Source organism: Cibotium barometz, chromosome 21 (assembly GCF_041138505.1).
Source record: "Cibotium barometz isolate CiBa-2024 chromosome 21, ASM4113850v1, whole genome shotgun sequence".
NCBI lineage: Eukaryota > Viridiplantae > Streptophyta > Polypodiopsida > Cyatheales > Cibotiaceae > Cibotium > Cibotium barometz.
In genome coordinates, this window is record NC_141066.1 from 42,871,000 (window position 1) to 42,883,298 (window position 12,299).

Sequence of the window (12,299 nt, forward strand, 5' to 3'; positions counted from 1 at the left end):
AGTCTAATATATACATGAGCCCCTTTTAACACGTAGCCACCCAAGACTATGTCTCTAGGGTGCCCATGGTCTAAAACTACTACTTACAAGATGGTTCGGGCTCATAGATTTGTTCTTTCAAACTCGGATATCCATTACCTCTTAATCAAGAAGAAGCAGTCCGTGCAGGAAAATCCAAGAGTGTGCCACCACACTCACAAAAGATAATGCCATAATGCCAAAGAATTGGTAATGTTTACCACTCTGAATGACATGGGAGAACTGTATTGGAAGAGTAGAAAAAAGGATTATCTTTAGAAGGATCCATCATGACTTTTTATCTTGAAAGAGTATGGATTTTAACATATGTAGCAGACCATGAAAATAAAATTATTCAAACTTATACTTTTTTCTTTTTAATCAATACAATCGCTCAATCCCAATAGTTTCCAACATTGAATGGATTGTGTTGGTCCATCGAGGGTGCTTCTTTTACTTGTGAATTTTATTAATGTGTATTGTCCACACATTATATGTGCTTGGAAAGTCACACACCTTTTACATAATACATAATGGCTCCTTTTTGTTCAAGGACTTATGGTTCAAAGAGACAAGAGACAAGAGACAAGGTCAGCATGAGGGTGGGATCCCCCATAGAGGCCTCTCTCTCTCTCTCTCTCTCTCTTTTTTTTTGTGGTAATACTCTCTCACACACACATTACCTTCCATAGTTCAACATGGGAGCTTATGCATTTTACACACAAAGATGGTACCTCCCATAGTTTAACAAGGAGAAGCTTGCTCAGCTATGGCGTCCCTTACGTGCTGCGTGGGGTTTGGGAACCTCCCCTCGCTATCCCCTCTTACTTCATCGTCGTCATCGATTTTCTTGCTGCGCTCCTCATCAACTCTCTGCGGATCAAGATCAGCAGGCCGCACCATCGGCGGCAGGCGCAGGCTGACAGTGTTCGCGGGGCGCGGCGAAGGAGGCGGTGCCGACGCCGCGGACCGCCTCGTGGCGGCCTCTGGCTATCTGCTTCCATTCTTGGATGGAATACAGTACGGCCGCTACTTCTTCACACAGTTTCCAGCGGCGCAGGTGGCCTTTCAGCCCCTCTACCCCCTCCTGCGCATCTATTCCAGCACCCCCTTCGCCAGCGTCGCGGTTTTCTTCGGCCTCTACTTCCTGGTTGTGAGAAACCCTAACTTCAGCCGCTATGTGAGGTTCAACACCATGCAAGCTGTTGTCCTGGATGTGCTCCTCATACTCCCAAATCTTGTAGAAGGTCTTTTCCACCCCAAAGAAGGAGTAGGCTTTGAAGTCCTGGTTATCTTCTACAACACAGTTTTCCTGTACCTGGTTGCTTGTTTTCTCATTGGGAGTGGCTCCTGCATCCTTGGAAGGACCCCCAGGTTGCCTCTTGTAGCCGATGCTGCCGATGCGCAGGTCATGTGAACTGCACTGGTCTCCCCAACAAAAACTCAGAACAAGATGTATGTTATTTTGTAACACATTGTGACCCAAAGAAAAAAAAAATGTTTTTTTTTAAACATTATTTGTATCCATTGGCATGTGTGTTGAGAGATCACATTTGCCTTGAATGATGCTCTCACATTATAAGGTAACATGGGTAGGCACATCAAGGTTACAGTGCACATGGTATCTATGGCCTGGCTCCCCACATCTCCAGCTTTAAGAAAGAAGCAAGGTTTTTTCCTCACACTGCACAGGAATTCTTTACGCTTAGCTCTAATCACTTTGAACCCCGAAGGAGCTGCATCTGCTTGTGACACAGCATGTTTGTATCCTACAAGATAGTTTGTTTGCATAGAAGCCTATTGTTGTCAAGGACTCCATTGTGGACAAAGGTGGCTTTTATATCATGGAAAACTTGTGAATAAAACCCACAAACAATACTTATTGGAAAAGAGTAGGAGAAGAGATGGGTTCATTTCATGAAGTCTGACAGTATTTTACTGAAGTTTGGGGAGTGGCATATCAGCCACAATTAAAAGGCAGGCAGGCTGTGGATTGGGTGGCAGCAGCAGGCCATAGGTGGATAGTTGCATGCCTGTGCTGCTGATGTTTGGCCCACTCTGGAAGCTGGATCAAATGCTTTGGAGATGTCATAGTTGCATTTTGTACTCAACCCCATGATCCGTACAATACCTTGCATACAGCATGCATACCATACGAGCGTTTCATGTGGCATACAAAATGCACAAGCTTCTATATATATTAATTTTAAAGGTCTTGTTTGTCCTAGACTTTATCAGGCGGATCATGTTGTTTTCAAAATACCATACTATATACTTATTGCTATTCAAACTAGGAAAAAAGTGGTATACTTAATGTACATTTTCTTATGAATATGTTTTGTACTCGTATTGAACATGCACATATTGCACCTAGCGTTTTTAACCACCTTGGGAGATGCTACCTGGGCCCACACCTGGGCAGCCCTTTTCATTCTATTTGGTTCATGGACACTGCTCTTGGTCATCTGGCTATGGTTTTCATTTGTGTTTCTTGTCCTGTATGTTTTATAGGTCAGTGCTACTTGACTGTGAGAGCTCACTATGCACATGGGTAGACTCTCTAATATTATCAGGGTTCTCAAATTGGGCTTTCTAACTCATCTATGTAGTGCATAGCCCAGACATGTCTACATGTATGTGGTACAGCTATGGGGATACAACTATGGGGGGAGTAAAAAGATTACATTACTGTTGATTTGCTGTATAACTTGTACAACAGATGGCTAAACCCAAGCCCAGTGAAAAAGTTTTGATGGCTACGGGTATGATAGATGGCTGATTTTAACACCTGTGCACCATGGTGATTTCTGGATTTCATGTAGGTGGAGGTGTGCTGTTTCCTACAGGTCAGGGAATGCTGATTGCCAGGCTTGTGGAGCTGCCACATTGAGGAAGTGGGGAAGGGAGATTATAGTCTTCAGAAAAATGTTTGCTTGGCCTGGTTGGGCAGCAATACTGGTACGGCCTGTTGACCTTTCCCAGCTGAGGCAGCTGGCTATGGTGCCTTCTCGTTGGGGACCTTGGCTCTCCCCAGTTGCCTAGATTTGGGTTTGTGCTACCTACTGCTGTGCAGTGTTGTGCTTTTTGCTCATCCCATGCATTGCCCTGTTTGATCCTTCATTGCAGGTTGGTTAATGATTTTGAGGTATTTCAAATAGATTTTTCCTTGAGCTTTTTATGCCCAAGTAGAATTGAAGTAATATATATATATAATTACCTTATGTATTTCATAGATTAGTTAGTCCTTTTTCTTTAAAAAAACGTTGGAAGTAATTTCTTGATTTTTTCAAGTGCTTCACTTATTGGGGCTTTATATTAGATGAAGGCAAGATGATAATCAAAGGATTGGAGGTTGAAATAGATGATCAGTTATTCCTTGGATTCGAGATATATTTCACGAAGCAACAATGAATTCATATTCATGATTTGTTGTCGTGCCACATCACTTACTCTTCTCGAGCGCATGTTCAAATCTCATCATTCTTACTGTATAACTAAAATGCATGTTTGTCTCCTTTCATTGATGAGTTTTGGCAGGTGGTTGATGACGCTTTCCTATGCTTATACTATCATTGAGCTCCTACGAGCCACGCAAGGGCGGGTACACCCACAGCATGAGGATACTATGTATCCAGCACGATAGAGGCCTTCCCACACTGGAGTATGATGAATGTCCATGGTGGCTTGACTATCCCGTACGGAAGAGGCCAATTGTGGAGGAAGAATTGTATGCACGTGAGCATAATGTAATATGTATATAAATTTTTATGCTTTGTTTTGCTTAATATGTATAGTTGGTGATATGACCAAAAATATGAAAGGATACAAGAGAATACTCAAAATCCTATTAGAGATGAAGTATCATAAAAAAAGGAAGCATCGAAGAGTGGGTGTAGTAAACAAAGTTTGGACTTTAGGGACACTACCTACCACACAGGCAGTAGCATCATCTAGTAAGAGACATGTTATACGCCAGACGTGTGCTTCTCATCTTGTATAAAAATAAAGTGCTTAATATATCATGTTATCATGGTAGTTGGGTTATTTTACATTGTATCATATAGTATGATGTGTTGGCTACACTCATTAAGTACGTGCACCATCCCTCAATCTTGTAGATAATGATGACCTCCTCTCACTCCAAGGGAGTCTTGTTATTGAGGTAGCAAAGTTAGTGTGGGCAGCTTTTCCTACCTTACTAGAAGTGGCACAAGTTGGCTCCCTTCAGTGTCCTGAGTGGAACATTTTTTCTTCTAAGCTACCAAAGGCTATAGCTAGGTTTACACATGAGTTCATATCAGATGAGGGTTTTTACATCACGTGTGGCTTTCCCACACATTTTGTGGTGATTCATCACCATGCGCAAAAATGTGGATTCAAGCTACATCGCACTATTACTGTGTTGCTTGATGGTGGATACCTTTATTTGAACTCTGGAGACAAGGTAAATTTAAAACCCATCTATTATATCTATCTACTTAGATCTTGCGTTGAATATTATAGTTCTCTTGATTTTTTAATATCCTATGCAGGTTGATGATCTCCTACTTGGGATTTTCCATCGAGAGGGTTGCCCAGTGTCATGGATGGATAGGAAGGATGGTGAAGCCATTGATCCACATCTCTTCCGAGTATGAAAGAGTTACATTATGGAGTCCTTAAATAAAGGGGAGATGCATAGAACTACTCTTGGCACTCGGATGCACATGGAGGGGTAGAGAGATCTAGTTTATTTTATGAGTAAGTGGTTATTTATCCATGTCAACAATCAATCCATTAGTGAAGTAATGACATAGAATGTTTACATATGTATTATGGTTGTTGTGTGTATATATAGATGGTGGCTACTTATATAGGTCTTGGACAGAGTGTTGTAGATGTGTTTGTAGGTTATGGAGGGTCTTTGAAAGAGTAGGGATATGAGCTTGAGACCCACTATTGGTATTTCTTTCTTTTGATATATAAAAACGTTGAGATCATGGAGGTTAAGGTTCACTACTTGACGCCTCTTAGAACCGTGTGGGTTGATATATTATATGTACATTCTATGCACTAAACTATGATAGATGTAATGATATGAATTGGGTGATAATATAGAGACAAGTGAATTGTACACGTAGGTTTTCATGAGATGGAAATTTAGGGCACTTACACTCAGTAATTGTATATATGTACATGTATAAATATATGTTTGTATGTATAAATATATATCACTATTTTGTATATATTGTACATGTATAAATATATATCACTATTTGTATATATTGTACATGTATAAATATATGTCTATGTATTTTTGCTAAATAATCTTGGTAATTTTGTATATTTTCTTAGTTAAATTAAGAATTCTTGAAATCTATCTATATATTCCATAATAATGTGTAATCCTAGGTGCAAAAAAAGCTTGCTAAAAATTTTACAAAGCGTGACCAAGCTCTCTAAAAAATCATACCCCTCACGAGTCCTGTCCAACCTCCAAGATCATCCCATATTATTTCACATAGTTACCCTTGCCACTACCCAACCTTCGTCTTCATCCCTCCTCTCACTAACTTCCGTTGACTTCCCACTACCCTCCCACAGCACCAAGATCGGGGGTGAAGACATTCAGCGAGTTCAGTCTACCGCTTGATTCATCGTTTCTCAGAGCTCATTGAGATGACCATCATCGCGTCTCCAATGAGATCTCTCCTACCAAAGCCGCCAAGCGCCCCCTCTAGGGTTTTGGGGCAGCCACCAGTGGATTACAGTTTCTTTCAATGTCTCCCCGTCGAAGGAACTGGTATTTTTAAGAAGACGGTGGCTCCATTTGGATTTGTGTGGTGTTTCCTCGGTGTTTCACCATTCCAAGCCCATCATGCTAGAGAGTGGTGCGATGATCTTCTCCTTCCCCTTGAGTCAGCATGAGGAAAGAATGGGATACAAAGTCAGTGTTTGCGATGTCGCCATCCAAGGGGGCACACAGTTGAGCTCTCTCATCATTTTCATGATTTGTGCATCACCGACGTGCTGACCCATTTTTGGCCCCCTTTCTTGTATGGAGTTGGGAGGCTCAAGCCACAGAAATCAAGACAAGGAGGTGGTGTCCTCCAGCTTGGAGGTGCTGCTTTTTGTGTTTCTTCATATCTCATAGTAGCAGTACCCCTTCCCCCCTCCTATAGGGTACCTACATTGTGACAAGTGGAACCCTGATTACGCTTATTCCCGGGCTTGGACAGATTGGCATCACATGGAGGGTAGGATTTGCACCCACCTAGCGTGTCTTTGTCCTAGGACTGTGATTACTTCCCGTAAAAAATGGAACATCCACGATTTGGGAGGGCCTCATTGCTTTCAAATGCATGGCGTCCTTAGAGGAGAGCTTCACAGAGCAGTAGTTGGGGAACTCATTGATATTCTCTTTCCCCAAGAACACCATCTTTCATAGAGGTGTACCCACTGCACCCCGCTGAAACTGCGGGAAGATTTTACCAAGCACGAGTCACACTTTTTGGTCTCTCTTTCGGCCCCTCTAGGACATAGGGGGGAGTTTGTATTTCTGTCAAACTGAGCAGCTATTGCTCGTAGTATTAGGTGGCTTAGGCACCATTGACATTGGTCGGGCTCAGTGGTGGGGGTGACCATCAGGATTGGAGAGGACTATGTGGGGTTTTTAAATGTATACGTGTCACTGCAATAGGCAGAGCCACCTTCTAGAGTACAGTTTGCCAGTCCCTTCCATAGGCCGACTTCTTTTGGTTTATGGGTGGGGGCTTTAACATGATAGATTCAACAAAGGATATACTCGAAGGAGGCATGGCTACAGTTTCTAGCTCAGAGTACTCTGATTGGGAGGAGGTGATCCTGGCTCTTAGGGGATAGGACCCTTGGCATTTACCAAAGTTTGGATGTAGCCTCAGGAGTGTGTTTCTCGAGGTTTGACAGGAGGAGCACCGTACCCAATCTTTCTAGACTTGATAGATTCTATGTGGATAAGTGGGCTTGCGATCATTGGGGGCATGATCGGTATTTTGGCAGGCACTACTTTCTTTGATCACGCTCCAGTTATTTTGTCTCTGGGAGGATCCATGGAGGCAAGACAAACACTTATCCTAGGATGGCCATACTCTATTTCCTCTCCTAGTCGCCTAGTAGGTCTAATTTCTTCTCATTTCATGGGCTGTATGAGTTATGGGCCTAGTCTTTGTTGGCTTACAATTGGCTCAGGAGCCATTAGAGTCATGTGCCTAGGTTCCACTCTGGGAGGTTCTTGAGTTTAGGATGGTCCCACATAACCATAGGCTAGCACCCTAAAAGATTCTTTTCTTGGTTTCTTTAAGGGGTACAATGATGCTTCTCTTGGTTTCTCCAAGGGTACAAAGCCCAAATGCGTCATTAGGTATTCCTATACTGATGCTCCTAGAGCCAGTGATGCACTTGAGGCTTTGTGTTTGTGGCTCTCCATTCTTGTGGGTTCCCTATCCTATTTAATGGTACTACTGGCTCAACTGGGGTTACCAATCTGGTCCTTTTTAGAGGTTCTCGCCTAATGGTTCTCATCCCCATGGAAGCGAAATGTTTCTTCCATATAGGGTTTAATCTGGAGGGAAGCCTGACTTTGGATTCGGGTCTATGGGTCATTTTCCTTATGGAATAAAATGAAAATTCTCCTCTCACCATGTTGTGCTTCCTAGTCTTGAGGTGATTTCCTCAAGAGAGGTCCTCACTTCGCTTAGCGTTAAAGTTCTACATTCTATGTGTGTAATGGATGGGGAAACTCCTCGCTTGCCTAGACCTTTTTATCCTTCTCACTTTCTTGGCCATTCTTGGGCTGTATTTGTTATTGTCCTTATCCATGTAAGTCGTTCGATTGTTGGTTGGATGATAACACGTGTCTGACTAGGGGTACATCCAAAAACTTATGGTTTCCATCCACATCCCTATCCACATCCCTTTGTACAATGGTGATGTTAAAGATGTTGCCATGGGCATCCTCATACTAGCCGACTCTATGATGTACTTGTGCTTTTATTAGCACACTGATTGAACACACTAGAAGAGTCTTGCATAGGGATATACATATTTCCATAATGTTTGGGTTGTCCATGATCTCTAATTCATGCCCTGGCATTACCGAAAGTCACCATTGCTCCAAGAGCACCCTGTTATGGTCAATGTAGATTGGAACTTTTGTAGTTTCATGATAACCATGGCGTTGTAGCACATAGGTTTCACTTGTTGCTTCAAGCTTGAACTTGTTTACTTCTCACTAGTAGCTTGTCTCTCTCTAGTTTGGTTAAATATAATTTTAATATAAAAACTTCAATGCAAAAATTGATGCCACATAGAAAAATATGTTTTATTGCTTTTTGAATCTATTGATGCTGCCCAATTGACTAATTTACTTGGGTAGTAGTTTTCTAAAACAAAAAAATATGAAGCTAAACTAGAATAGAACTGAACCGCACATATAAAGAATGCAAAAGAGCAATGCACTAGCATAGTAGGTTATCATAAAAAATAGCACACAAAAAAATGCATAGTCTTGTGGAAACCTTTCATGGACACTGCCTAGCAACCACTATGCATTTTATTTTGTGTGATTTAGTGATCCCAAGTCTCAAAGTTAAAAACACTAAGGAAAAATGTTTTGTGATTCAGTGATACCCACTCTCAAAGTTAAAAACACCAAGGAAAATTGAGAGAGAGAGAGAGAGAGAGAGAGAGAGAGAGAGAGAGAGATTTTCCGTTAGTGCAGTGGGAGAATTCGTGATCTCTATCGCGTGCAGATTTACAGCCTACACAATGTTTGTGTTTGCCCTGATTTCTCTATGGGTGAGCCTGAAACGGTTCCACCAGCTGTGCTAGAATTTTAACCCCCTTTCTTTCATAGCCATTCGCGTAAATAGATTTTCCATCTGAGCAGTGGAGAATTTGCGATCATGGTTGTGCGCAGATTTACAGCCTGCATAGTGTTTGTGTTTGCCCTAATTTCTCTGTGGGTGAGCATGAAGCGATTCCACCAGCCGTGCTAGGGTTTTACCCCCATTTCAGAGCCATTCATGCAGATAGATTTTTCATCTGGGCAGTGGATCTTCTCCTCTTTGTTTATAGGACTGAAACATAACTCTTCTCCTTCTTCTGGTGAAAGCATTAATTTTTGGTGTTGAGTAGTGGAAATGAGTCAGGGAACCATACATATTGATTTTGTAGAGGCACATATCTCAATAGAAGATGCAGTGAAGTTTGAGGGTGGAGGTCCAAAGCCTGTGAGCCTGAGCCTGAGCCTGAGCCTGAGCCTGAGCCTGAGCCTGAGCCTGAGCCTGAGCCTGAGCCTGAAGATCAAGCTAAAAGGCAGAGATTGATCGGAGGTGAATATGGAGGGAAGGAAGCTAGTTGGATGCTTCAGGATACCTTGCTTCTTGATGCACCTCAGGAAGAGAATCGTGAGGTGGCTTTTGACTTTCGAGTTGCACAAGCTAATCAGATTTTGATGCCATACGTGATGGCAAATCATGTTAGGGCTACCAAGGTTCCAATAGAGGAAGTGGTAGATGCCCGAGTGGAAACATTGTGGTTTGTGGCACAAGTGGAATTCTTTCATAACAAGATTACAATTTTCTTTTTTATTTGATAGATTCCCTTCTTTAATAGGATTATAGATTGGTTACATGATTTATTAGATGGTAATTTTGTGGAGAAGATCTTTAATGGTCCCAGAGGATTCTATGAGGTCCTATTATCATCCAAAGAAGTTCAAGATTTGGTTATGCAGAAAGTCTCGTTATTTCTAGATGGACAGTTGGTGCATGTTGTACCTCGGCGCCCTATGGCAGAGTATAGAGATATGTTGCGCCAGGCATGCCCTATTTGGGTTGAGGTTGTAGACTTTCCATCAACTATGTGGGAATTGTTACTGTTTAGGGTTGGCCATGCATACTATTGGGGAGATGTTCGTGGAGCCCATAATGTTGTCCAATAATAAAAACAAGGTTTGCATGTTGTGGGATACTAGGAAGCCCCGACCTCGACAATTGAGGTTATGCGTGGATGGATTTTACCCTTTGTATTTCGAATTAAAGTGGGGATCATTTGCATGCCATTGCTTCCGTTGTGGGGAGATGGGTCACTTCATTATAGAGAGTGTCCAGGAGGAGGAGCTGAATGCTCAGCCACAACTGAATGTGTCGTCCCAAGGTCCGAGTCACAAAGATACATTAGCTCATGTTTTTCCATTTGGTTTGAATATACAGAAGGGCAAACAAGTAGCAAAACAAAGTGAGCAAGTGGTAGATAAAGGTAAACAAGTTGTGGCAGATACAGAAGATAGACCTTGGCTTGTGGTGGCAAAGAGAGGCGCTCGCCAGACATTTACTTCTAATGGTAATCAAAATGTGGGTGCAGGTCATGGTGCCTCTTCATCATTTCATCCTGGTGCCACAAGATGGACTGGAGAGAAAGATAACCAAGGCAAGGTATCACACTCTCGGTATAATCTGAGACCTTGAGTTATGAAAGAAAATCAAGTAAATTTTCATCTTCTATTTGATAAAAAGGGGGCATGGTCTCCGCCTGGGACAAGAAGTATCCGGATGCCACAAGTGGAGACAGGCTACATCACCTAATGATGCTCGTACTTTAGGTGAGAAGGAACGGGTGGATGTTTTGCTGTGCGAAGAGTATGGGAACAGATGGAGAGAGAAGGCATTGAGGATCCTATGCAATATTTTAAGGAAAGAGAGGCCAATGGTGGTACCTTTGATTGATTGGCTTTCTGTTTTGATGGATTATGAAGATTACTCTTTGGAATGTAAAAGGTGTGTGTTCACCGTCCAAGAATTATCGCATGTGGTGTATTGTGTTTCAAGGTCAATGGGATATGTTTTGTGATGTGGAGCATAAACAACATTCCATGGTTGGACAAGTGTATGATTATAAGAAATTTTGTGTGTTTTATAGTGGGCACCCCACTACACAATCAAGGGTCATGATTGCAATGAAATCTTAGTTTAAGCCATCATTGGCTATGTAGGATGTCCGGGGGTGGTTCATTGTTGTGGAAGTGGAGTTTATGGATGAAACATTATGGATTGTGGGGTTGTATGCACCTAATGGTGTTGCAGAACATCATCAGTTATGGGATGATTTATTGTGTTTGTGCAACGCTAAGCCTGGCTTTGTGTTGGGTGATTTTAATGTATGTGAATTGTCGGAGCATGCTTCTACACCTCACTCTATTATGGATGGGCCGGAGAGGCTCAGCTGGAATGTGTTTGCCAATCAGTGTTAGTCACATACGTTCTTTGCTCATTTTCAACAAAATCATGCACGTGATAATATTGTCAGGATACAATATAGGCAAGGAATATTGATTACTGATTCTATTTGTGTTCTAGATGTGTGTATGGACTTTTATCGCCATTTATTGGGTCCATAGGAGGTTGTATCTCCTGATGTCATTGCAGCCAGAGAGTCTTTGTTTCACTTGGCTTGCCACCAGGTATCATATGTTTCTACAAATAAATTGGAAAGAGTTATTTTGTGGATGAGGTGGAAAATGTGTTGCAGTATTTGCCTAAAGGGAAAAGTCCAAGATGGGATGTGCTCCAATGAGCTTTTCACGAAGTATGTTGATGAGTTGAAGGTCCCTCTCACTTCTATTTTCAAGAGGTGTGGAATACAGGTATCATTCCTGTGAGTTGGAAGATTGGCCTTGTACGTTTATTGCATGAAGTTTCATTCCTAGTTAATCTACGTCAATGGAGGCCAATCGCATTGATGGGGGCCATGTATAAGATATTTGCAAAGGTATTGGCCAATAGGTTGTAATAACGATTTCTTCCTACTTTGATTCATCCAAGGCAATATGGATTTATTAAAGGTCAAAATATTTTGCATAATATACTGAATGTACAAATTGGAATTGATTATGCAAGGGCTTTGAGGCAAGAGGTGGTTATTATTCAACTGGATATTGAACAGGCTTATGATCACGCAAGTTGGTCTTTTCTTTCACAACTTATGCAGACTATGGGATTTGGCCCTCGCATGTCTTCTTTGATTTATACTATTAGCCAACATGCACTGGCTAGGCTTATGATTAATGGTGGGGTGACTAAGCCCATTCATTTGACAAGATTTGTCAGGCAAGGATGCCCACTTAGCCCTCTCTTTTTTGCAATTGTTACACATCCAATCTTATCTTGACTGGATAAGCTAGTGGAGGACGGTAAAGTTGTAGGGCTTACTCTTCCAAGCAGAGAGCAGATGGTCAGCGCCAGGCATTGGTAGATAATTCTTTC

The 12,299-nt window shown here is 42.0% G+C and overlaps 1 protein-coding gene across 3 annotated transcripts; it reads left to right on the forward strand.

Annotated features, from left to right (window-relative positions):
- The first annotated feature begins 663 nt into the window (after positions 1 to 663).
- TIC20-V (TIC 20-v-like protein) lies at positions 664 to 4,061 on the forward strand. 3 transcript variants are annotated; one of them, XR_015268461.1, is made up of 3 exons: positions 664 to 1,473; positions 2,841 to 3,144; positions 3,338 to 4,061. XR_015268461.1 is itself a non-coding variant. In XM_086815823.1 (2 exons), the coding sequence occupies exon 1, from the start codon at positions 788 to 790 to the stop codon at positions 1,433 to 1,435; it is 648 nt and encodes a 215-aa protein (XP_086671949.1). In that variant the 5' UTR covers positions 700 to 787; the 3' UTR covers positions 1,436 to 1,473; positions 3,556 to 4,061. The 3 variants fall into 3 exon arrangements, 2 of the variants coding, with proteins under 2 accessions (XP_086671949.1, XP_086671951.1); XM_086815823.1 differs by lacking the exon at positions 2,841 to 3,144 and having other exon boundaries at positions 700 to 1,473; positions 3,556 to 4,061; XM_086815825.1 differs by lacking the exon at positions 3,338 to 4,061 and having other exon boundaries at positions 700 to 1,473; positions 2,841 to 3,150.
- The last annotated feature ends 8,238 nt before the right edge of the window (positions 4,062 to 12,299 follow it).

Excerpts from the sequence above, each read along its gene's own strand:
- TIC20-V (XM_086815823.1), top strand. The coding sequence starts at position 788 with ATGGCGTCCCTTACGTGCTGCGTGGGGTTTGGGAACCTCCCCTCGCTA.